Source organism: Acanthaster planci, linkage group LG05 (genome assembly GCF_054643075.1).
Source record: "Acanthaster planci isolate LZ-2023a linkage group LG05, COTS_SCS, whole genome shotgun sequence".
Taxonomy (NCBI): Eukaryota; Metazoa; Echinodermata; class Asteroidea; order Valvatida; family Acanthasteridae; genus Acanthaster; species Acanthaster planci.
The window spans coordinates 21,127,219-21,153,763 of NC_141781.1; the positions used below are offsets into that span (position 1 = coordinate 21,127,219).

Genomic DNA, 26,545 nt, shown 5'->3' on the forward strand with positions numbered 1-26,545 from the left:
AAGTTAGTACTCACACAGTAAAAGAGTGGTTAAAGGTAGACTTCAATGCTAGGAGCAGTTTCGGGCATTTTAAAAATCAGAGTATCCTTTGTAAAGTTAAAAAGTGTATATTGAATAAGTGCTGAACAAAAAGTGCTACACCAGGAATAAAAAGGGAAACACTTGATAAAACCTGTAGCTAGGTGATTATGGTATTTTTACAACTGAAAAACTAAGCATTTTTTAACTGCCATACACAATATTATTAGGACAGAATCCATGCCAACTGAAAATGAATTTTCCTTTTCAAACTGAGAATTTTTGCCACACCCAATACCACACTCGTGCTTTAACGTAAATCTTCCGATTAAACTTCTGCAACTGAATTCCGTACGTTGGTGGAGCGGTCCAAAAATGAAACCAGTTCGGCATGTATGGGAATGTGCATATCTGTTTCAAAGTTTTGGTCAAATAAAAAAGAATTTTTAAAAATGCCAAAAAAGCCTCCCCTAAAGTCAACAACTGATGACAACTTAATTAATTTTTTTTGGAGGAATTTCCAACACAGTCATTAGTCAGCTCAAATACATTACTTTTTTTTTTCAACAAGAACAGCCGTCTTAATATAGGATTAGTCAGGGAAACAAAACAGTTGAAGAGCAAGGTATAACCAACCATTGGGAGCACTTGTTCAGAAAGTATCGACCGAAGTAAAAATGTCGGTCAGAGTTATGTGGCTCACTCAAGTGCAGCAGACAGGGTAAGTATTAATGGAGGAACACTGGTTATTCCTAGGAGAGCGGGGCTGCTTGGGTCCATCTCACAGCTGAGGGAAACTTAGTCATTCCATGCCCGACTTTGCTGAAAAAATCCAGACCCAAATAGGACTTCGTTGTTGCGGTCATGTGTGGTTGACAGGCTCATGCCAATGTCGGCCCGTGTGCACTGAGCACATTAATGCACGATTCAATATTTGGGGTTGAACTGCTTAATTGCCAGAATCGTTGGTGTCAAAATGACAGCAAGACATCACTGGAATAGTCCTTAAGGCTTGGGGTTTTCAACATGCAGAACCATACAAACAAATCTATTGGAGAGGTTCTTCATTGTACTTGGCAACTGGACTGAAAGATTCATGTATCAGTTAGTACGGCATGGTGCATACATGTACAATGTGTCAACTCCTCGTCTGGCATGTCACGGAAAACAGCCTCCCGATTACCGGGCCTAGAAACCCTGGGAATCTACTCCTGACTCCTACGAATTTGATTTGAATCCAGTAGCACAATGGTAGTAATCACTATCAAACAACCAACTTTTTTGAAGTAAAGGTTATAGCTAAATGCTCAGGAAGGAAGCGTCTGAGAAGTTTCCGGAAGAAATTCACAAATGAAATTGGAACTGAAACTACGATTTTTCAGGAGGGACTTCTTTGAAATCAACCAATAACGGCTAGTCTTTAAAGATTCCTGAAGAAAATCCCGCAGTAATACACAAGAAAGTCTAAGGGAAACTTTCCCTTGAAGGAAATCCCCCATCATGCCCATGGTGGGAAAAAAAAGGTGAAATTATCCAGATGGAATGGCCACAGTGTACTTCATGACGGTGATTCCACATCTTGTGTTTTTTTTTTTGGATGGGGATATCTTCGATGGTGGATCAGTATGAGACAAAGTGAAGGAACAGTTTAAGGTGTCAGTGTTTAAGAAGTGAATACAATGAGCAATTCCATGTTCTGCAAGCTATTTTTTCTCCTCCAGAAATCACAGACCGAGGTGCAAAACCCTCCTTTTTACTGACATAGTTTCAATCGCAGATTTACAAATGATTGTTGCAATGAGCATGGAATGGCTCCATTTGTTCAGTATGTACAAGACAATGTTTCAGTTGTCAGTGTGGAAAACACAGTGAAAGGTGTTATTAACAACGGATGAGGAATGTCAGTCGTGAGAGGTTAAAAGAAAACCAAAGGTCAATCACTCTGGGTCAAGACAAGCAGTGGGGGGGGGGGGAAAGAGAGACGAGACTGTGCAGCTTGTATCGTGCAAAGCTAAAGAACACCAGAGATGCAGAGACAGCAAAGTGTCCCACAGGAACCAAAACCATGGAGTAGAGTGATAGGAAACCTGGCAGCTTCTCTCAATACTGCGGAGAGAAAGTTCAAGAACTTCGTGCGAAACAGACCAGAAAAAAAAAAACAATCACCAGAGACTGTGAGTGACGGACACACTCGGTTCGTGGGAACCAAGCTGTGAAATGGTGCGAGGTGCCTGAATCGTTTCATCGGAGGAATACATGGGGCTTTCGTGAAGTTTCATTTGGAAGATGTATTGAAACAGCAAAGCAAAACTCAGGGGGGGAGAACGCTAAGCTGCAGAGCATGAGGCGTTGTTTGCTCTACCTTTCTTGGGGGTAGTGATCGCCTCCGGGGGTGGAGTTCGGCTGCTCGTCACGGTTGCTACGGCAGGTGGGAGCATTGTGGTGGACAAATCTACAGTTGTCGGAAGTGGGGGATAAGCAACACAATCACATGACCGTCACATGACATGGGGAGACAGGCCGAGGAAGATTGGGAATCGTTGCAATTTAATTTAAATTTTTTTGGGGGGGGAGCAGGGTTCATAAACAATCCAAGTGCATAGTGGCAGAGATGCGGGATGTGTAAAAGAGGAGAAAATAAAGAAAAGAAAAGGTCAAGGGTCACATGCAAATGATTAACCCCAGCCATTGGCACTTGGTATGAACGTCATGCATCTCATATTTCGTGACTTCCTAAAGTTATGAGTTCACTATTAATCACAGTCCTATCCAATGTATCCTGTGGAGAGAAGTTGTTATGAAAAATGCCAATATTTACAACAAATATTCTGTAACGGAAAATCAATTACTGTATCTGGCAGGCAAGACAGGCAAAACTAAAATTGAAATCAACATCAGCACAGAAGCAGAACAAAAACTATGGGAATGGAAGAATCAAAATTTATCAAGACATCTGATCTGCGTATTGTGATGTGGATTTCTACCAATTCCCAAGATTGTGTCTGGATTGTGAATCATGCAGAGCTCCGTGTGAGTTGCTGAATGCACATCCCCCAAAACAATACACAGCATACACTCTACCCATGACCAAACACGGCTCAGACTGGTACCCAACCCCAGTTTCACACTGGTTGATATGAAAAATGGGAGAGGGCACAGATCTAGCCAAAGCCATTGACATCAAGATGAGGCCACAATTGGCACCTGGTCCCATTTTCTACACTAAGTAGTGTCAACTGGAGAGGGCACCAGCCTGGCCAAAACCACTCGGGCTGCAAGTTGGATTACTGGACGCAACATTATATGTGGATAAAAACAAAAAAAAAATGAGCAAAACTTGATGAATGAAATTTCTCTCCCCAAAAAACTATTTCGGATGTTGAACCCAAAACTACCAATGACACCCTTGTTAGAATATGTAATCACTACAGCAACACTTGAAAAACAGTCATTATTGTTTTTGGTTTTTTTTCATTGGACTCACTATCAGGGTTGTCGCCTTCACAATCCTTGCCTGTACCGATCGTAGAAAGAGAATGCAAGATAAACAAAAATAGAAGCAATTCAGGTATAGATTGTGCATCATTCATGATTGAACACAACCTGAAGGGGCTTTCCTGTTCAATTGCTTCACTTTCCCCACACCTCAAATTGCTCAAGTTTTCCTTTTCTACACTCTAGTCATCGACTGCTCCATGTGAGAACAATGGCTCGGCCTCACTGTCACCTGGGGGGACAGTGACAAACGTAAACACTGCCTTGACCACAAGTTGCGGGGGTCCTTGGCTTTGGTTGCATTTGTGCGTGTCAAACAATGGCTGTCAAACAACACAGGAAAGCAACTTCAGGATGTTCAATTGACCAGAAGGGGAAAAAAAACAGTATCTAAATCCCAGGGGCCTAGAGCAAACTTTTGTGACTGGTCCACCAATTTTCTCTTTCCGATCCTTTTTCCTGTTTGAAAAGAAAAGACACTGGAAAAACAAGCCTCTCCTTTGTTAGGAATGAAACTCTTTTGTCCAATGTTGTTTCAAGTTCAGTACCAATGCACGTCTTTCAGTTTGTGCTTACTGAAGTCAAATCAACTTGATGTCTTTTGGCCTCGTACTCAACAAAGGGCAACAATGGGTATATGCTGGATCAACGACAAGCTCCAGACTTGTGTCGGCTGTCTTCGCTTGGTGACTCGATTCAAACAACTGACGACCAATAGCTTGTGCGCTTTTGTTCGCCATGTTCCTGGTCGTGCGACAGATGCCAGCAGGCCTTGCTTTTTTGTTATTGGTTTGTTTTTTTTTTTGAAAAGTGGTATTTGGACTGGCGTACGCATACCCATGCCCGGCATTTGGCACAAACCAGTCACACTTATTTCCTATTGATATGCGACCAATCACAGTCGTCCCCTTGGCCCCTGAACACCCAGAGACTGTTTCTTTTAACTTCTGTATTCACCCAAATACCATCAGATTCTAAGAGGAAAAAAAGGGCCGAGGAAACAGAATCAAAACTCAAAAGAATCACTGACCAGTTTTAACACAGGGCTGTGCCGTCGGACAAAAACACTCCACTGGGGTGGTTGTCTGAGGTACTGGCACTGTCACATGCGGGAGCAACAGGTACAGAGGGAGGAAGGTGGAAAGGTGGAGGAGCCACATTTTGCAAATAAACAAACAAGAAAATGCCGAACCCAAATGCGAGCAGGATGAACAGCGAGGGGGGGGGAGAAAATGGGGGGGAATGGAAGGAAACAAAATAAAATAAGGCAGGCAGTGAAAAACCAGGAGTAACATGGGGTGAACCTGGGCAGTGATATCGAGTCATGTTGGAATCCATTTGGTTTTTTTTTTTTTTTGGCTTTTTTCTTTGGGTTCCTGACAGCAGCTGTTACAATGCCTACAGCTAATGCCAGCAATGACGTTCTTCACCTGCTACATTCATTTCTAATACGACAACAGAAAGTGGAAACTAAACCATTTTGGGTCGTTGTAACACGCACAGAGATCTCTTCTCTGTTAAAGACACATATGACCAGCGACTCGTGTCGTGCACAATTACATAGCACACCAAGTGAATAACTCCAGATGGATCCATATACAGCATGCACAATGACAGCTCTCTGACACAGAGTGCAACCAATGTGCATGTCCTTCTGGGGGTGCAGGATTCCTCGTCATACTCTTACCACTGCCCACAACATACTGCGTGAATCCAACTAAAAAAAAAAGAAAAAAAGGAAGGCTAGTTCTACTGCTGCCCAAGTTTGCTCGGGAGAAAAATGATTAACTGCTGATCGCGACCTGCTTTCAAAAGGCCCCACTAAAAACAATGTACATGTACATGTACTGGAATTTGACTTCTTGTTGGCGACATTCCTTCCACGACACCACTGAGAGCACAGACTCAAGCTTCATACACGCAAGTACTTTCATCACACAGGGGTGGGAGTGACCGCTTAAAATTAAAGCTGAAAACAGCTACCAAAAAGCTGCAATGTAAAATGTTCCCATACTTTTTGTACAGACCAGGTGTACATAAAAGCTGAAATTCGGGGTCAACATCCAAAACAAAAAGCTGAAATCAGCTAAAAAGCTGAAATCTCACACCCCTGACCACCCTTTCAGATTTGGGTTCCCCACACTCTGATAAAACCTGCCCCTCTCCCCTTTTCCCCAAAACGCTTTCTCCCGAGCAAACTTGGGCTAAGCATGCTATGGTATGTTGCCAATGCAACATGACAGCATATTGCATGCTATGGTTTCTGATTCTATACTTTGGGAGCAACTAAAATACCTTCCAAAAAACACAAGCCGCTTTCCAAAGTCACTACGGTAAAAATATAATTTCCATGCAAGTAAAACATAATCCAATATGCCCATTCATCACAGCAAAGGATCTCCAAATTTTTCACACAACAATTTTTATTCAACCATCAAAAGATTTTTGACAAAGATTTTTCAGGTAAAAACTTTGTGAAGTGATTTTGAGTTTTCCATTATCAGCTTTTTAGTTTTCTAGTGTGTGCATTACACAGACAATCCATTTTGTGCCTTTCAAAACACTGAAAAATCCAAAAACTTCCCGAACTCCTCAAAATTTCTCTTTTGCCAGGAACACAATGCAGGAACTTAGTTCTTCAACTTTCAAGGGCATCAAGCCCCCGGTACGGTTACAGTGGCCAGGGTCTTTCTTCCTCAATCCTACAAAATCCTCCCACGAGATACGGGAAGGTTCACTTAATAACTAAGACATATCCACTGCTGAACAAAAGGGGCAGATTGTGTCAATCATACTCATGAAATAACATCTACAAACCCTGAAACTAAGGTTGAAACTAACTGTAACTGAATCTAAAGACCCCAAATATGGAACTAAAATTCAACAGAAAACAGACAACAAAAATTATAGCCAGCATGCTGCTAGTGAGCGCAAGTGCAATGATGGTCAATGGTTCAATGTTATTCCTTCCTCAAAACGGGCAGGGAAAAGGTCTTAACCGGGGAAGAAGAAGAAAAAACCTCCTCCTGTGGGGTTTACCTTGACAGGCTACTGTTGTTGGTGTAACTAGGGAGACGAGAGAATTAATGACGATGGAACAATGTTAGCGACAGGTTGTTTTCACAGAATGAGGGAGACATTACCAATGGACAGCCATCTTGATGACAATTTTCCTACAAGTTTTTTCCTCCTCCAAAATGGTAGCTCGTAAGCTTTTTTTTTACCTTTCCTGTAACTGAGACATGCAGTTAAAAGCCTTACTTTTTGGGGGGGTTTCCTTTTTTTTAGGGAATGAACATTTTTAGCTCTTCCTTCTGGTATTTCACTCTGGTTGGAACACTATAAAAGATACAAGTACGGACATTATTTTGGAGAGAATGCTGATGGCTCTGATTTCTGCTGTCCATGATTTGCTTTAGGAGCCAAACTTGCAAGTATTTCTGATGGAGATCTTTACTCTGTTTGGTTCAGTTTAAGTTGGGCTTGAAATTGTTTTCTTTCACTGTTCTTCACTCAAAACCAAACACCTGCACATTCACAGAGATCAAGGTCAACCTTGGCCCAGCTATCTTCAAATGCACAAGTCCAATGAGTTTCATGACTCGATAACGCCAAACGTTCAACATGCAAAACACAGCGCAAAGTTGCTTCAGCAATGCCAACTTCTTTTTTCTATCACTGTCCTTCATGAAACATGCCACAGATGAAATTGTTAATGGAGACAGAATAAATACAAAGACATGTCAAAACCACCTGGGTTAGTTCGGAACCTTTTAGCAACTTGTTTAACACAGGAAACACGGACGAACACTTAATCAGGCAACTTCTAAAAAGTAACGAGTGTTATAAAAACTACCAAGTCAACGAGTTTGAGTAACCAAATTATAACATGCTATCGAGTGAACGTGGGAGGGAGATAACTGAAAAGTGAGGGGGGGACGTGTCTTTGTGCATTGATGAGCTTTCCACAAGGTCAAATTTGATCAAATGAAATAACGAACAGTTCCAGTGTCCTTGGTAGGCGGTCAGTGTACATGTAAATGTATATGATTATGAATGTATTTCATGTTTTGAGAGTTAGCACCATTTGGTGTATTCATGTGGAAGGGGATTCAATCTAAACGTGATGTTGGACTTCAGGTGAAATTCTGCACCGGACTGTGCAGTTCACCTAATATGCTCCGAACACATCGGCCATATTTCCGGTTGTTTCTTAAGCCATTCTGCATGTCAAACCGTGTATGTCTTCGACCATTCCTCTGGGGGACGTGAGGGAAGGAGGAAGGAAGGAGAAAGGCCTGGGAGGGGCTGGCTAAAGGCAGGAGGCGGCTACACGGAATACTGTCCACACACTTGAAGGTGGTTTGGATCTGGCATTGCCTTTCCCCGATATGACGGAATGAGATTCATGAGGAGGATGTTTTGAGCGATGGGGCATGACAGTGGAGCCAAGCTGAGAGCTTTACGTGAAGCTGGGAGGTGTCAGCTCAAGCTAATCAATCACAAGTATGTGTACGTGTAGGGTCTGGCTCTTGCAGCAGACACTGTCCGGGGCCAACTTGACGGGTACAAACTTCCTGAGGTAACGTCTTTGAAAACAGTGTCTGTTTGTGCCTCATGTATTGATAGCGCTGCTGTTTGATTAATCATGTCACACATGGAGTTACTGTACCAGAACTTTCTCAAAGTAAGGCATTCCACATTATTACTTCAACAAGCCAACTGTTGAGAAGAATGTATAATGTTTGAAACTATTTGAAACTAAACAAATAAGGTCTTATGAAGTGCAGTTGTGTAATTGTGAACCTAACAGTTAGGGACTTTGAAAACATCATTCAAAATGGTAAGAAAGATGCGCAACAGCCTATACGTATGTCACAACAAGCTTTATCGTGATTAGTGTTCTTTTGCAACCGCTGGGACAGGGTTATATCTGCAGAGCTCCCTCTGTGGCAAATGATGCATGTTATGGTTTAAGCCACTTCTGCAATGCAAACACACCGCATCCACTGCACTAACGCCATTTGAGGTCTAGCTTCCCGACTCCATTTTTAAGTTCAGCACAGCAAACACCTTAGAGCACGAGCTTAGACTGTCCGTTAACAGTTAGCATGACCAACACATTTGTACTACATCCATAAAAAGGTTAAAAAGTTGTCTTACAGAATCCATTCTGAAAAAAAATTTTACAGAGCTCTAATGTTTGAACTATTACCTAAATTCCTGACACCTACTTAGCCCCCAATTCAAAAAAATTGTAGTGGGGTAATTCAAACAAATAAAGCTGAAACTGCTGTGAGCAAAGCACTGTTTGAAAACTACAGAGCCAAAAAACTTGTCAACCGTAGGTCCCAACACCAGTCACCTCATATGTATCCCAGTTACGGGGAGGGACAAAGACAGTGACCTGTCTTGGCTTTGGCCTCCGACTGACACAACCACGACTTAATCGAAACTCTGCAAATGTGACTTTAAAGTTGTTCTCGCAATTCAACAGCAGTGCTTTCTTCAAAAAGAAAACTTTGAGAATGCTCACAGCAGTGACAGCGTGGCTACGGTTGGGCTTGGATGAAACCCGATCAGTAAAAATGCCTACATCTAATGCTAAATTCACAGGACTATTTATGCCAAATGATGTCAAGCCCTACTTCTAACGATCTACTTGAATCCTAACCAACTTACCTTCTTCTGTAAAATGAAGACGTCCAAACGGAGCCACGGAAAGAAAGAGAAAGAAAGGAAAGAAATACAGACATGTACATCAATATTTTGTAATAGTAAGTAGTTACTTAGATGTTTGGAGTGTTTATGTAAGGATTTTGAACCAGAATCTACACTGTGCAAATGACTTTATCGATCTAAAACAAGCCCATTCACAGACTGGAAAAATGCAAAGCTCAGTTCAAGAAAGAGTTTCCAAAATATGACTGCATTTCTAACTTTGGCCGATTGTAGGCCACTGTTGGCCCAAGCAGTGTTGCACATTTTCAAAGTGTTCCAGGTTTTCCAGGTTTCAGATTCTGTTTCCAAAGTGAGGAGTCACACACCGGCAGACAGAGCAACACAATCAACACGGATGGAAATTGTCTACATGATAATTGCCACACACTCCCCGTATCAAATTAATCCACCCTTTTTTCACTCTTGTTAAAAACTACAGTGGAACGCCACTATAACGAACACGACGGGGTCCGGGCTAAATGTTTGGTGCAGGGGTCATTCAGTAAAGCGTTGCCATTTGAATAGGGCCCACTCTTGTCTAACTGAAGTGCCCCCTTTTGTGACACTACGGTTCCCTGTTTTCGTGATGTTTGGCCGTTGCATTCAGGTTAAAGGTTTCTAAAAATGTATCTATTAATTAGTTTTGTTTTTTATTACATCTTAAGTTATAAAATTGATTTCAAATTTATCCTAAATGTCGTGAAGCTACCGCTCAGGATCGATCACTGATCCAAGCTGTGGCGAATCTCGGTGGCTTGTGTAACAGCGACGCCGTCTTTAGGCTAATGTTAGTGCAATGCCATGGCGCGCGTGCAGTTTTCTTTCACACCTGATCATGCGGAGTTGCAAAACCAGTGTCCATTCAGTACCCTTGGCAGATTAACCGTGCAGGCCCCGGCCGTTACTAGAAGATGACTTTGAACAAGTTTGGACCAATGTACCCAGTTTCTCAGTTAGTTATTTACAATTAGCTCTTCAACAACTAGTGGTTTTCCCTTCGAATCCTTTGGGAAATAATGGCCACTTGTCACTTTCCAACATAAAACACCTGACTGTTTTATCAAGTTGATGTCCGGGAATTACAAACGGCAACCGCATAGTGTTCGGTAGGTTTTGTGCACAAAATAGTGGGAGCCCTGGACGATGTTCGGCACAGTCGAATATTTGTTATAGCAGTGTTCGGTATAGCGGCGTTCCACTGTATTTCAAAAAGAAGGGACTTACTTGCACAGTCTTGTATATTTTCTACGTCTTGTGAGTCACTGTAGAGTAAAAAAAAAGGGCATTTATGCACTAATTACAAAAAAAAAGCCGCAAAAAAATTTAACAGCACTTAGACTCAGCTGAAACTGTCTGTGATCCACAATCATGTAGATTTCAATGATACACATGCACACTTCAAATTGGTATTAATTTTAGTTGATTTTAGGAAAAATAAGCAATATAGCTGGTAAAGACAAACTGGCTGGTAAAAATTATTCAATTGTGTATGCTATCACCAAGAAAACAGGAAGTCCTCACTTGCAGGGTACTTACAAATTATTATCTGTATACCGCAGACACTTTTGACTGAAGTTGTTAAACACGCAGTAGGGATCCTGTTTACAAGCACTGCAAATTTAAAACAAAGACAGCAGATGGAAGTACAACATGGAAGAAACATGTACGTTGTTTACTTTGTGACATCCTGTGTCAACATCAGGGCAAATCAGGTCAACAATTCAAGTTGGAGTTGCACCAATGATGGTTAATTACACACTTTCCCATTTCACACATTACTCTCTTCACGCAAGCGGTGGAATCGATAGGACAACTACCATTCCGTGAGGTTGTCACATCGTTGCAGCGGGAGCTCGACCACCGTGCTGTTGGTGTTGACCAGGATCACGTCGTCTCCACCCGGCTGCCGGACAATCTCCATGTTGACCACGGCCTCGGGCTGCATACGGGGCGAGACAAAGATTTCTTCCAGGAGGTTGGAGCGGTAACGGTCATTGGTCCCCTTGACAATGACCACCTTCAGGACGCGGCCGTCATCTGCCCAGATAACCAAGACATATAAAGGGGAAATACTTGATTACGATTTGTAATCAGAGCGTGTTGATCCGTGAAATGGACAGATGGCTACCATTTTATCTACAGATTGGAGGCTAACTGCTGAAGGCCAATTAACAGGGACCACAGGCTAAAAAGGGACCTTAGAGGCCAATTGCAGAATAAGACCTGATTGGGGACTACAAGTCAAATACAGGTATGTATGTAGGCCAACTGGGGACTGTAGGCCAACTGGGGATTGTAGGCAGACTGGGGACTGTAGGATAATTGGGGACTGTAGGCCAGCTAGGAACTGGAGGTCAACAAGGGAATACAAGTCCAAGAACAGCGGGCAAACTAGGGACTGACTGAGGTAAATCATAATCAGATTCACTTGACAACCAATGGACCCTCGTTCAAGTATATAAAAAACAACACCCACCTGTGCCAAGGAAAAGCACGTTGTACGTCTTATCGTTGATCGCCTTCTGCTGGTGAACCACTATCTGCATGAGACGGTAGTTGGCTCGCGTCAAGTCGAATCGCGGCCACTCCTCGCCCTCATTGGGCACCGACAGGTGCATGAGGGGATGCGCCAGAATAAAGTTCAGTGTGTTGTCGGGCGTCATCTTGGAGTTCTCGACACACTACGGGAACAGCAAAATAAAAAAAACCAGTGTACATTCATTCCGCTATTGAAACAAAATGCCCAAAGAGGGACTCAAACTACTCTCTGTTCTCACAAGGGCACCCATTTATTTTGGGCAGGAAGAGGAGATTATGATCAAATGTCTTGCCCAAGTACACAAACTCAATGATTCTCTGATGGTGTCTGAATTTGCATACAGCAGTACTGTAACTATAAGACCAAGGTATCCAGGGCAATGAACAGAGGAAATGACGTTCAAATTTGAAAACCTGGAACTTGTACAAAACTTAGAACCCGGGATGTCTATTTCTGGAATAGCTAATCAGCTCATGTAAGTCAGGGCACTAGACCCTTTTCCTCACGTGACAAGTGCACTGTACATCGACTGCAGCCAGAATGAAGGCATGCGAATACAGATACTGGGCTGTAATAACAAGCTAGCGGCTTCTATAAGTGCATGCATCATTCCTAACCATAACCAAGCGATTCAGACATTGAAGGTTTAATTACAACTCTATCCCCCGATCCCTTTGCGAACCCCCCCCCTTAAATGACTATCAAACTTACAAGTCCTGGCCTCGGGTCGGGGACTTCGTCCACCGGGACAGGATACCAGTTGCCCTGCTGCTGCTTCTTGAACTGTCCCTCGTTGATGATCTCCTTGATCTTGGCCAGGCTGTAGACACAGACAGCTGAGCCTGGGATCTCGTGGCTGCAGGAAAAAAAAACAAACAGAAGATGAAAGAATGCCCATCACGGGGGTCGATGAGAATGAAAGGACACGTGCAAAGATTTTTTTGGAAACTGTGTACGTGAGACATCATTCTGCAAAACTCAAAAACAGCTCAGCTGATATAGCCCAGCAGAGCAGTGGATTCGCAGAAAAGCGCCGAGTCAGACGAGATGGGGGTAACTTACTCTCCTGTTGTGAAGACACCATAGAAGTTGATGTCATCTCCTTCACCCATCATGTACACATCCTCTGCAGTGACGAAATAAATTGGTAACAATTAACATACCTAAAATCACCAACGAGAAACAAAAACTCTGAAATTTACATGCAGAGTGACTACTTAAAGCTAAGAATCCAGCCAAACACTTGACAGTTCAGGCTTAAGGTTGTAGTGCTTCGACTCTGAGTGAAAACTTACGTAGATAGTTGAAGTAAAATGGGAAGGCGCCAGGGAAAGAGCAGTTGAGTCGAGCCTTCTGGAAAGTGGTCCAGGTATCTTCCAAGACCCAGGAGCCGCCGAGGTCGTTCTTGCAGACCTTGGCCACCCGCGAGTAGATGGCCTGCCACAGAGGACAACACATAAAAATCTGGCAAGCTCTTTTTTTCCTCTTAAAGTAGCCTATGCATAACAGGATCCTTTCCATAATACCCGGTTTATTACAAAACCGCAATGCATGCGTGAGAAAAAGCAAGCACAATAAAGTCACATATAATGATCTTTCAGCTTCAAACTGGTGGACTCACATCGACAGCAATTTCCCGGAAGAAGAACAGGACCCATTCCCCGACCTCAAACGACTTGATGAATTCCGGCACTGAGGACAAAAGAGGTTATTAGACTGGTTATTAGAGACACATTGATATGCCCTGGCAAATGCAAACTAGGGCAAGTTTCGGGTCAACAGGTTTAACGGGGCGTCCAGGTAGCCATGTGTTGAGGGGAGGGGAAAGTCAGAGTCACTCTAGCTGGTTGTGGTGGGCTTCGAGCTATGATGTACAGTACAGCTGGGCTCTACACATCGAGGGCAGTGTCAACGGGGAGAGCAGAGGGTACCTTTGAGCCATTTGGTGTCCACTGCCTTTGATCTGATTGGCTCTCCTCTCATGCTGCGGAAGATGATGGAGTCCACTGCTGTGAAGCTGGTTACTGTGGCAGAGTACAAGGCTCCATCTGGAAAAGACAAGATATGAATTTCTCAGCTGTCCCCAGAGATGACAATCAAAATGAGCTGATTTTTGGGGGGGGGGTAATTCAGGTGACTGTCCTTTTGATGAAGGCACTTCCCGTCAACAATGACATGTAACAATTCTTCTCTCTACCCTGTTCAAGTACCATTAAACCCTGTACAAGCCAGAACAATGCAAATGTACATTTAAGTCACACTGGTTATAGATCCTTTGGGAAATATTGATGCTCTATGTTGTGTGCTTTACATTGCCAACCTGTTGTCAGTCAGGGAATTTCTCTCCCAGCCAGTTTACACAGTCATCAAGGATCCGCCCGTCCTCTTACCTGCAAATATTGCCGTGCTTTTTTGGGTGGGGCTGTATGGACATCGGTTGGTCCCAGATGACTGGTGGTACACTGTCAATGAATTTGGCTGAAAAATGAGAGAGGGGTAGGAGAAAATGGAAAATTGCTCACTGATGACGCGAATTCAATAATGCCCTGGGAGTAATTGTTATTGTGAAATCAAAAATGATCACAAACTTTCCTGAATACTTACCGGTATGCAAACAGTAATTCTAGTGACTGCTTTTACAACCCAGTTAGTACAAGTATGAGCATCCGCATAACGAGACTTGATGGGTTCCTCTTAATAACAGCAGCAATCTCATGGACCCATTTCCCGTTGGGGATTTAACCCCTGTCAGGACTAATTTGCTTCAGTTCCACCATCCCCCCACTGAAGATTAATCAAGGATATTTTGACGCAAGCCTTTGACATCCTCTGCCAACAAGCAAGGTTGATCTGATGGGGGTTAGGTGTGAGAGATGTGGCATCTGGGTTTCTCACAACCAGCGATTTCTAAAAAGGTAAGTCTTGCTGTACAAAATACAGGACACAAGACCAGTATGTGAAAACTTTTCCACCTAGAAAGCACACGTTCATTATTCATTCAACACACACCGTTCACATGAAATGTGTCTTCAAGGCGCTCATAGGATGTAAAAAAATTTTTCCCATTGATCTTTTTCTTATGATCATAAAGATCATTCTAATCTCGTCCCCAAAGCACTGGAATAGGTTTAGTGACTCACTTTGTTAAGTCATGAACTGGGAAAAGTTCTTCCTGCTGAATCTACATACATACATATACATGTACCAACATATAAACACGCAGTGGGTGAGAGGTTCTGTAACAACAGCCAAGAAGTAACGTGAATTCAGTTCAAACTCAAACGGTGAAGTTTGGGCATTCCTTTCAATTTTTTTTCCAGTGAAGGTCAGGGAAAACCACTACACCGTACTACCCCTTGCACACAAAAGGGATCCTTCCCAAAGAACCTTTCAAGTGCTTCCACTTTTATATCAACTTTTGAGCCAGATTAGATTTTAATCAGTGCACAATGGTAGGGGGAAGTTAACCCCGTGCTAAAGCAAAATTTGCCCTGCAAAGGAGACCTCCCCCGTGTGGGAAGATGATGAATGTTACAAGTTCATTTACCACTTTCCTCCACTTTCTCCTTTGCAGGTTTTTTTTAATTATTATTTTACAACAGCGATGCCAGTCAGGCTCTTATCTAGAGCTTGGTAATTAAGCCCAAAAAGCTCAATTAAATTAACCTCATTAGGGCCAGAAAATAGTCCCACATTTCAAGCGATAAGAGCACCAAATCAAGCTCTTTTCTGAAAACTGGCGTCCCTGATGTAAGTCAAATTCTTCCGGCAGTGATGGGCTTCTCACAATCAGAGCTTTGTGAATTTCAATCGGCCTTGACAAGAGTTTAATCTAATTGACAGGTCCCCTGTCAAGGAGACACACAAGAACAAGGAAGATTCTTTGGAAGTGGGCAAGGAATATAGAAGTGCAAACATCTGGGGGTTGGCTCAGCTGAAAAAGAATCCAAACAGCAGGGGGACTGACAGCTTGCAGAGCCAGCTTTATTGCAAACCATGCCAGGGTGACACTGACTTTTGGTTGGCTGCCAGTGCCAAGGGCAGAGAGCACAGGGGTCACATGTACCTGTGCTGGCATGGCTAGCTACGAGGGGTTTCGCCATCTAATGGTGTAAATACAGTATCATTGGCCCGGTTCTGCTTAACTTCCCATTTGAGGGTCCACGGCGGTCTTCAGACTGGATACCCCGGGCTTGCCTCCCGCACGGGGTCTTGCAAACAACAATGCTCATTAGGAAGATGGATCCCAGGAATACGTGACAGTTTTATGAATCTGTTTCAGAGTCATTCCAGATATGCGGTAACCACTGACATACAGACTGGTCTGCCACACGCCCGCAAACCAACCGTTGGTCATTACTCTCACTTGTCGTACACACCGAGCACTTCCTGTGGGCAAAGACACTTTGAGAAGCGGGGCATCCTTTCAATGGCAAGCTGACTAGGAGGCACCTAATTTAAAGACCAATTTCCCGACACATGCACAAGCAATACTGCTCGACTGGACAAGAAAGAGTGTTGATGAGATCTAGTACATGTACATGTATCCAAGGAACTCCGAGGCAGAGAAATACCCCATTTGCAACTCTACACACTGAGTGAAGATCGGCAGGGAACCAGTCAAAGACAACAGGTACCAAATGAAATTTTGTGGGCTGTAAACCCTTACTGATGTGTTAAACATATTCCACACGTGCAACTTTCTGTCCTTGAAAGACTTAAGGAACTGGCCTAAGGTTGGGTGCACAGTTCACAAAAATCATTTAAAACATTAGCCGTGTTCACTACTTTCAGTCTGACCAGTTTATATTAACAAACATCTCAGAAGCCTCCATGTACATGTAGAAACACTTGCCACAGTGGAACTCGAGTAAACAATTTTTATTGGTTTTCTGGGGGGGGGCAGAGGGACAGCGACTTACAAAACTGACGCTCAGGTACACAGTAAATACAAAGACAAGGACAGACAGTGGGTTAACTTTTGAGTACACTTGGGACATGTACGTGTAGATGCAATGAAATGAGTTGAGATCTTTCCTATCATTCGCAATATGTGTACCTGAAGCTAACTGTGCTCGACTCCATGGGAATGAATCGGAGCCACTTTCGAGTTTGGGCCTTTAAAAAAATCTCATACAATGTAAAGTAATAGGAACCCTTTACAGTTTTGCACCCATAAAAAATCTATTTTCATCTGGAAGCTCGAGTTGATCTTTCTCAAGCAAACTGAAAAGAAAAAATTTACTCCAAAATGGACTTGGAACTCATTTTCACACAACGGGTCACAATACTGAGATTCAAAAAGATGATTATTGTTGGTTTTTGACTTTTGGACTATCTGTTGTAAATTACCTGATAGTTCCGACAGGCAGGGGACCAGGCATTGGTCCCGCAGACCAGCAACCGATTCGTGGCATTGTTGACCAGCACCACCTGGATGAAGTTCTGGCACTGCCAGCTCTGCTTGCCCTTCATGGTGCAGCCGTCCACGTCCACCTGGGTGGAGACCCAGGAGATGTTGAGGGCAGCCTCTGGCCGGCCGAAAGGCTGGGTCAGGTCCAGGATGTAGAAGACGTTCTTGCCGCCCAGGTAGAGCTGGGAGCCGTCGAGGGAGAGCGACATGGCCGTCAGGCTCTCGCCGTGGAACGTCCTCAGATCTGTAGCACAGAGAAGAGGAAAAGACCAGTTGTCATCAAAATGAGTGGATTTCCATGGTGGATACCGATAAACCTCCAGAAATATCCAACACGCTTCACAAATAAACGGGTGTTATGGCCTTCTCACAACAAGAGCAGCTTGCTATCTACAACACATGCACATCCAGCGTGTGTAATGTAAATACGGGTACGTCATTCGCTACACGATGTTAAAAAAAGCGCCAACAATTTAAGCCACTAGTGGAACTGATTTAAAATTTCTGAGGGGAAAGGGTACAGGGTACTCCAAGAAAATGAACTACAGCCTACCCATGTAATGCGCATACCGGTACTGAAGGTTGTGCACATTTTGAAACTTCGAATGGCTTGCACCAGGGAGGGGGTGGGGTCTTGTTTCCCCCCGCCCTTCCCCAATGGATTTTTCCCTTGCTGTTCTTTCCCCATCAGGTATGGTTGAGTTGACAAGGAATGAATCTCTGAATATATTTTTACACTTACATGTAATAACTCACTGGCACCCACCATTTTGGTTACCACTGGAATTTGGCCACAGGTTCTTTCTTTCCACAAAACCTATTATTGCGCTGTATCACCACCACTCATTTACAAAATACATCAGCAGGGGGGTTGGAACAAACAGAGTGATAACTTTAAAAAAAGGGGGGGTCTTGTTAAAGCAAAAGGTTAAGCTCATGCGGACTCCGTCTTTCAAAGTTTCAAGGAAATTCAACCACAGTGCTTTCACTATCTGAAAGCTGTCAGTGAAGCACAGAAAGAGTAGATGTGACGCATGTGGATTTCTTCTCAAACCACTATTTTTCCCCTTGCCACAGTGGGGGAACCTATGGGACCAGCTCTGAACTGAACTTTCACGGTACATCAATTTGTTTTTATCCCCTAACTTCTCCTGCCTGTGTTGTGGGTTACGGATGACTAAACCCCAGTACAAAAGGGCCACAATTAAGCTCAGCTGTTGCAAAGCACTGCAAGGTTGTTGGGTTTTCTTCCGTCACAATAGGTGCGCCCATCAGGGGCCCCCCGGACCAGGTAAAGGGATTGTTATTATCCTTGTCTGTTTTGGAGCAAAACTCCTGGTAAAAAGAAGTGAAAGCCAGAATTGGGAGGCCTTCACAGGGGTAAAAGATCCAATCTTCCATGTACTAAGTTGGTTTGAAAAGGAGGATTCTGTGGACGGTGTGACGAAATCTAATTGGATAAGACGAGCCAAAGCTAGTACAAGGCTCCTTGGGTTTTCAAACGAGTGTTTCACAAGAAACTCATTTAATCCATGCAAAACCAACAAATCTCCTCTTCTTTGAGTTGACAAAAGACAGAAGGATGTGGTTTCCAGTCTTTTTTTTTCCATTCTTGTTACGGCTTAGTGAAAAACACAAGCTCTATCAGGTGATCGACTGTTGTTTTTTGCACTCAGAATTCACAGTTTTCCATCATATAAATTCTGTGCGGAAAAAACAATAGTCGATCATCATTTAGTTTACACTACAATGCCTGATAGGGCTTGGAACTTTTACCGGCCATTTCCTTGTTGGAAATGCTACCCTTTGGGCCTCAGCCACCAGGAACAAGTGACACAGAAAGGGAAAGCACCAGTATACCATGAATGCTACAATATAATGGGTGGGTATAATAGATTGGTTGACTTGCCAAAGCAACTCTTTCTTCTTTAGAACCAAACGGAACTCAGAGAAGAGTTAATCAACAGAGTACGCTCCGGAGTGCACGCAGTCATTTTTCACACACAATGGGGCATACACGGAAACAGCCTTCCTCACTTGATCAGAGACCTACAGTGTACATGTACATTACACATGACATTTTGCACTGTGAGGAATCAGTCCCGGGAGTGGGAACTGTTTAGGCCTGGGCTGGCAGCCAAGAAATGGCCCTTGGTTTATCAGAATCTCAATCCCCCACTTATCCACTGTAATTCTCAGAAGTTCCATCGACTTTGGGAAACACCTGGTTCCCAACATTGTGTGGATATAATACACATGAACATTGTACCTGCACATGCAGGTTAGCATACACAAGTAAAGTAACAATAAATGATGTCGTCCATTTAAAACTAAAAACCCTACCATTACTAACCCAAGGTCACAAGTTATTTTTGCTAGCAGTAGATACATGTACTTTGTATGCATCCTGAAACCTGGATATCCAGCTCGCAATGCACATTGACACATGTACAATGTACACACGTACATGCAGATGAACTAAAAACCAACTTGGGTACTCATTTTCGTACTGCTGACTATATGAAGCCACGAAAGAAAGCCAAGTAAAGTCCGAGTCTCCACCATTCTCTCAAAAGTTCTGAAAGCAAGGCCCAGAGCAGAACTTCATGGAATTTGATAGTCGTGGATAGGTTTCAACTTTGCTGTTGTGGCTGGCTGACAGAAGCTGCCCCGAGCCTGTAACGTGAACTTGCACAGTTTGAAAGGGACTTCTGCCTGATTTGTTTGGGATCCTGTTTGAGATGGAAGCCCAGATCGAATTTCTCAAATCCGGAGGGGTCATTCACTGGGGAAGATGCCAAGTCCCTGGTTGTTGGTCAATTCCAAGAGGTCAATTCAGGGAGGCTTGTACATGTACATTACTCCCCACTGCAACTGTGCAACTTGGGGGGCGTGTACAACTGATACACATGAAGATATTCTTATGAGTAATTCTTTTAACCATAACAGTCCCACACCATAAAGAATTGCGTAAAAGTTTTGGAGAATTCAGAGCGTTTAATCGGAAAGCAGAGCCTGTCAGCTTACGTGTACATGTAATATGGTTTGATGCCTCTGTGAAAATTTGAATAAGAAGAATGTTACCGGTAGTGGAATGGGATTCCTTCAGAGACAAATAATTTAGGAAGATTCAGCCACTGAGAGATATATCATACAATACATGTATTCAAACATTTGCCTGGAAAGTTAAGGTGGCAGGAGATGTATGTACAGTAAGTGTAAAAAGTGGAAATCAAAAATGTTCATGTACATGATGGATGTCCTGTTTAGTGCAGTGAACTTTCCAGTACTAAGCTACCATCACAATGTCATGTGTAAATCATTTTAGAGGAGTGGCTCACTACACATGGAAAAAAATGTTAAGTGGGAAATTATTTAGCACCAGTTTGAATGGTTGTTTGTCATTCTCTGGAAACTGTTTTTCACAAATTTCCCCTTTTCTTCAAATTGGTGATTTACTGAGCTTCCACAGGCCGCAAATGCTGTCAACAAGGGGCCGTTGGTATGCAGAAGGAATGCACTTGGACTCTTCCCGAACAATGGCAGCGGTCAAAGGGCAACCAGATAAGGGATTCCGTCCTCCATTGTTGGCCGTGTTTATCGGTTTCTGTTCTGCACAATAATCAAATGTGCAAAGCGCAGAGTCTCCTGTTTATGCCAGGCCAAATGAAGCAAGAGAAATGCATAACTGAGACAACAGATATTTTTTTGGATCAGATATTTTTTTTGTATAGCAGGTCAAAGGGGAGGGGGGCCAAAATGAAATAATCAAATCCAATGATGGGATTTGGTGAACCGCTGAGCCAAAAGACGCACAGTATAGTAAAAGCTTCAAAGCAGGTGTGGATGCCTTGCTAGTGTTGCAGTTAGAGCTGGAGCCAGTTACGCAGACCTCACTGATCCAATGAAGAATTGGGGGAGGGACGGTTTCAGCAATGGTTAACAGTTACACTGTAGGCAAGGAGAGTTCCTGAATCATTCCAGATTCTCCACTGTGACCTGTGACCTGAGGATGTATTCTTGTTGCCTCTAGTATTAATCGGGGAGAAGTACATGTAAATCCTTATGTACAGCCATAACTGGCTAAGCTCCACCGGTACTTTCTTCAATCCTACAGAGTCCTATAAAACCTGCCAGAGTTTGAAAGACCTGGGTTGGTACTACTTTAGGAGAGCTTTTGGTGACAGACACGGTCCCTGAACTCAGAAGTCATTAGCGCATACGGTTTACTAATATCCTAGAGTTGCTTTAGACTTGGAAAGAATAATTAAAACTATGAGTCATACACAGCTGTCACATAAAAAGGTCAAAATCAAAAATACATGGAAATGTACTGAGGAGAGAAAAAGTTCAGGGTTGGACGCATTTCATCCAATTAGCATAACAAACTTTTGCTCAGCGTTGTTTGTCAGTCTATTCTGTGAGTCCAACAGCCAACCTTCATGGGTTCCGAGTCAGGAAGTGACAATGAAGTGACTTTTCTGTCCTTCCCCCAAAAGTCACAAATATTTTTTTTTCTTTTATCTTCAGCATATTTGCCTTTCGGCTTCTACCTGGCACTGTTCTGGTAAAGACAAATACAAAGGTAGACTTCTGAGTAAAGGAACAAATTCCAGGGCCACATTTCCACATTTATAAAGCATTATTCACTGCCACTGTTTACACTGTCTCACTTCCTGCTGGTTCCCAATGCTTACACAAATTGACCGCCAGGCTGTGGGCAAACCGGGTGCATAAATTTCTTGATAATTTTGCAAGAGCTACATGTAGGCCCCCCCCATAGTAATGGAGATATGGCTGGTCTGTGGTTTTTAGCAAAGGTCATAGCACCGGCCCACACGAACGAATGCCTGGGTAGTGCATAGGCTGAGTTTTTAGCACAAACGCAATATCTGGAGAAAGCCTTAGGTAGGGCCAAAAATAATAGCTCTCAAATATTTGGGATATTTAAAGAACCTTCAATAAAAAAAAAATTAAAACTACATGTCAAATGAGTATTTACCGTACAGTATTAAACTCATGCAGTATATGAACTGGTCCTTTGAAAGAAATTTATGCATTATACAGTAGTAACATTACACTCACTCATCCATGATCCACTGCAGAAGGAAAAAATAATCTGTATTTTTTTTTTAAATCCTCTCTCAGGGTGTTGGCAGTTTCTGTGTATTTTGTTTGTCGATCGCTTACATTACTCACTGGTGAGTGGAGGGTGAAGTCACCATTAGGAAACGATGACTGTCAGTGGGACGCACCGTCTGTGGAATGTGTCAACTTCATGCTTTCAATTCTCTCCGGGTTTTTCCTTGAGTTGTCAAAGAGTTCAATGTCAGCTCAAGCTCTGTGATTCAAGCATGACAGCACCGAAGGCAGACGGGGATGCCCCCCCCACCAAAATAATATTTTTTGAGATATTGAGAGTAAATTTTTGTTTTAATCTATTCATTTCCCTTCCTACCAAAGGTGCGTAAAAAGCCCAAAAATGTACCCTCAGAAAAGGCATAAAAACATTTAAAACCTACTCCAATTTTTGCCCACTCCTAAAAAGTTGGTCCTGAATCTGCCCTTGGACAGCACATGCATGTCCATGTATCGCATGCAGAGTCTTATAATCCAATAATATTGAGATTGAGAAAAATAATCCTTGCGTGCTAACTCTAACCCTCAAGCCAGACGCAAACCTTTGGGATTAAAGGGTTTCGAAATCCCAATTGTGGGCATGTCCTCATTGTATGACCATGAATCAGCAATTAGGATCTGTTTGTCCAAACCCAGTGCAGGACAAGGTAGACTCACAGCAAACACAGCTAGGATTAACTTTTTTTGCAGTGTTGCGTAAAGCGTTCGATAAGTACACAAGCAAAACAGGAGTGTTGTCCAAGTGCACAGTTGAGTTGACTATTTGAGTGGAAAGGCACATCATGGACACTGTAATTGTGGGGGGGGTTATCACTGAGTACTGGCAGTTAGAATAATATAACCAACAGACTAACCAGCTGCAGCGCCTCCTCGGCTTGTTTACGGAGGCCTGTGTTCACAATTGCGGTAGATTTGTTTGTCAAAATACCAACCGGGCAGGCTGCCTTTCCTTTCTGTCCGAAAGCTGGGCCTTTTCTAACCAAAGTTCTTTTACAGGCCACAAACTGACAGTGTTTTCCAAGTCGGCAGACATCCTTTTCATGTTTTTCGAAAACCAAACGGAAAAGGCCCAATCAAGTTTCAAAGGGCATCTGATCCCATTCGCCCCTTCCTTCTGCAACATTTTGCTCGTTGCCAATGACCACGGAACTGTGCCAGCTTTTCTAGAAGTCAAAGTAGTTCAGTACTTTTAGAAGCAAGCGAAATTCAGTCTCCACTTTCTAAGGGTGATATTTTTACAACAGCCTGTCCCACATTAACAGGACTTAGTCACAAAATCTGTGCAACTTGAGCCTTCCTGTTTTCCATCAGTGTTTTTGTCTTTCTGTTTTTCACACTGTTGTGAGAACATTTTCCAAACTATTCCTGGCTTGTATACAAATATCCCGAAAAACATTTTGGTCAAAATAGTCTTAAAAAGATCCAGGCAGGTGAGAAAACTAGAGAAGTGTTATCTTCTTTCCATCTCCGGTTTCTGGAACAGACAACAAAATTCTCTTAAGAAACGAGATCGGAATCCCTTGTTGACCAGACAATGGGCCGTCTTCTGTCCGAGGAGACTTGTCTTCCAATGACCTTCCGCCACCGCCGCTGTCCTCATTGTTTTCCCGCTTCTTTTATCTTGGGCAGGTTGCATTATCAATGGGAAAGGAAGTTAAGAAGTCCACAAAACAGTATTGATCAAGGGACGGAAGGGAGAGGAAGTGAGGCAAAAGTGGCACTGAGAGTTATCTAACATGGTGGGTCTGCTGTACTTTCTTTGAATGACCCCACCAGGCAAGCATTTCTACCAGGGTCAACATGGAAAAGTACACCTCGAGCTTGTGATGAGCGGAATGCATGGGGAGAAAGCTCTCGGGATCTGGGAAGGATGTCAAAAGGAAATTCCGTGTATTTCATTGGTGCGCAAGCACATTCATATGTCACTTTCAATTTCTAACTTTGAGAAATGAAAGTGCCCTTTAAAGAGTTCATTTTATTTGAAACAAATTCCTTGCGGCGTCATCTGTACGGGACAGCCAGAATTTTGGCGATTGTACAGTAGCCAGCAGAAGCAGAGGCAGAAACTGTTCTGTCCCAACAAGTTCAACCAATCTCTCTTGCTACACAGTGAAACACTGAAAAGAGAAAGTGCACCAAAAAAAAAACATTCTACCGACCTGTAACTATCCCGTTTTCAAACCCTCCATAATAGGGAGCAGTTTTGTTTGGCCTAAGCCCATAAATCTTCTTAGCTCCTTTTCTCAGTAAATTCTAGCAATTGAACTCTTGATCTTTGAAATAAACCAGGTGGTTTTCAAGGCTCCAGATGGAACACCGAGCCCAAAATTAACACAAATACTTTTCCCAGAAGGCCCCATATACCTTGAAAGCTCAAATACAAAGAAACGAGCCACTGCTTTCCAGCACTGTGGAAAGTTTTGGGGGGTGGATTTTCAGAAAGAATCCTGGAATTTAGACAAAGTGGGGATTCAAATAGACAATCGGGTAATAAATGTAAGCAAAGTGAGTGATTTGTATTAAAAAAAAAACTAACAAAAGCAAACATTTGAAAGTGTGACTTACTTGTGAAGTACATTTCTGGCGTGACAAATTTGGCCTTTGGATCCTCTAGTAGGCCAGAAGCCATTGCAATTCCTGACACACAGCACAGTGCATGTAGGTATCCAAGCACCAATATGACTGAGGTTCTGTGGACTAGCCTCCTACTCCTCAATAAATCCTCCATAGTGTTCTCCTGTCTTTTCTTTCTTGGCAAGCTGGTGGTTACAAAATAGAAAATATCCTCTTTGAGAGGCAGAACGAGGTTGACGACTGGAGACTGCACAGAGCAGAGCGTTACAAAACAGACTGTAGGCTTCGTTGCATGTACCTGCAGATGGAGGTCAGGTGCACGGTATGTTTACATGCAGCCGTTTCCTACAAAAAAACAGAAAAGACAAGGAAACAGAGAATGAGATTAAACAAGGCATCCTCACGGATACTCATTTGACAAATTCTGAACGTTTAACGGGTGATTGCTTAACGGTTACCACTCTTGTGTCTGGAAATGAATGCTGCAGGATTTCCACAGTCCTTGTCTGTCTCTGTTCAAAGTGCATGCCATACATGTACATGTATCTATCAATACTTGGGAGACACTTCAAGGCCACACTCTTTCAACAGCATGTACACGGATCTCAAGGTTTCAAAAGCTAACCTCTACTGTGGAGCTATAGAGCCCTACTTACAGTGAACCTACCAATCAATGCAATGAAAGTGAAAAATAACTGGTACTCCGTGAACTACTTGCACACATGTAAATTGAAATCTTAATAATAACGGCAAAATGCATGGGACTTTAATAATGCATTTGTAGGAGACAAAAGGTTAACGGTTCATTTGAGAGCAATAGAAAAGACGGACCTGTCAGAGAGATGGTGGTCTCTGAAAAGCAAAGGAAATGCATGGTCGTGCTGTACATGTACGTAAGTATGTAAGTGTGCATGACTTGAAAGCTGCCAAAATAACTGATGCTGGTCCGTTCGTCATTCCAGTGACGTGAATGGAGACTTGAGAACTCATTATGCTGGCTTAGAGGGCTTTGGAAAAATGTCAGGCTGGAAAACGCCCCAGGCTTAAGTCATAATTGAGGACTGTAATTGCGAGAGAGAAGTACACAACCTTATGCATGTATACATGTACATGTCCGGTGCATGTACGCTATATTTGCAAGTAGCATTCCCTGCCAGCATATGTAGAGCAAACTGCAATAAAAATTTCCAAGCCTGCACAAAACGAAAACAATCCGACAAGCCGAAGATGGCATTACTGAAAGCAAATGAGAACAAAACAAACACACGCATGTTGACCTTGGATTATTCCCAACCAAAAGCAGGGTACAGAGCCATTTGGACTGGTAGACTATTTTCAACGTACACGTAGGTACAGTAACGTACAAAAGTTTGAGTGAAGTCGCGAGTCTGTGGTGATATTACCTGAGGGCCTACAACAGGGCACACACAAAGTGTACTTGCTCTCCCTAATTACTGCACTACGCAGACACTGTCCCCCCCCCCCCAGAATTCAGTTCTGGATTCACCCTTGATTCATCCCTATTGGGTAGACCACTTCCAGTCTCTACTGAGCAAGGTAACAGCCCTCAGCAGCTTCACGCACTCACTGTGATGCTACCGGTATATGTACCTCAGAAAATTAACATTTATTCCAGTATCGGCATT

The 26,545-nt window shown here is 43.0% G+C and overlaps 1 protein-coding gene across 1 annotated transcript in view; it reads right to left on the reverse strand.

Moving 5' to 3' along the window:
• Positions 1 to 25,243, reverse strand: part of LOC110984158 (semaphorin-1A-like) — a 42,653-nt gene extending 17,410 nt beyond the window's left edge. The window contains exons 1-17 of the mRNA XM_087136704.1: positions 25,198 to 25,243; positions 24,891 to 25,084; positions 17,126 to 17,430; positions 14,164 to 14,251; positions 13,705 to 13,821; positions 13,395 to 13,465; positions 13,069 to 13,210; positions 12,836 to 12,899; positions 12,485 to 12,629; positions 11,711 to 11,915; positions 11,052 to 11,271; positions 10,771 to 10,845; positions 10,459 to 10,496; positions 4,935 to 4,943; positions 4,544 to 4,612; positions 3,503 to 3,532; positions 2,381 to 2,470 (exon numbers count right to left, since the gene is read on the reverse strand). Coding sequence (XP_086992830.1) covers positions 2,381 to 2,470; positions 3,503 to 3,532; positions 4,544 to 4,612; positions 4,935 to 4,943; positions 10,459 to 10,496; positions 10,771 to 10,845; positions 11,052 to 11,271; positions 11,711 to 11,915; positions 12,485 to 12,629; positions 12,836 to 12,899; positions 13,069 to 13,210; positions 13,395 to 13,465; positions 13,705 to 13,821; positions 14,164 to 14,251; positions 17,126 to 17,430; positions 24,891 to 25,053 — 1,831 coding nt within the window. The 5' untranslated portion in view covers positions 25,054 to 25,084; positions 25,198 to 25,243. The remainder of the gene's footprint in view (positions 1 to 2,380; positions 2,471 to 3,502; positions 3,533 to 4,543; positions 4,613 to 4,934; positions 4,944 to 10,458; positions 10,497 to 10,770; positions 10,846 to 11,051; positions 11,272 to 11,710; positions 11,916 to 12,484; positions 12,630 to 12,835; positions 12,900 to 13,068; positions 13,211 to 13,394; positions 13,466 to 13,704; positions 13,822 to 14,163; positions 14,252 to 17,125; positions 17,431 to 24,890; positions 25,085 to 25,197) is intronic.
• Between the last annotated feature and the right edge of the window lie 1,302 nt (positions 25,244 to 26,545).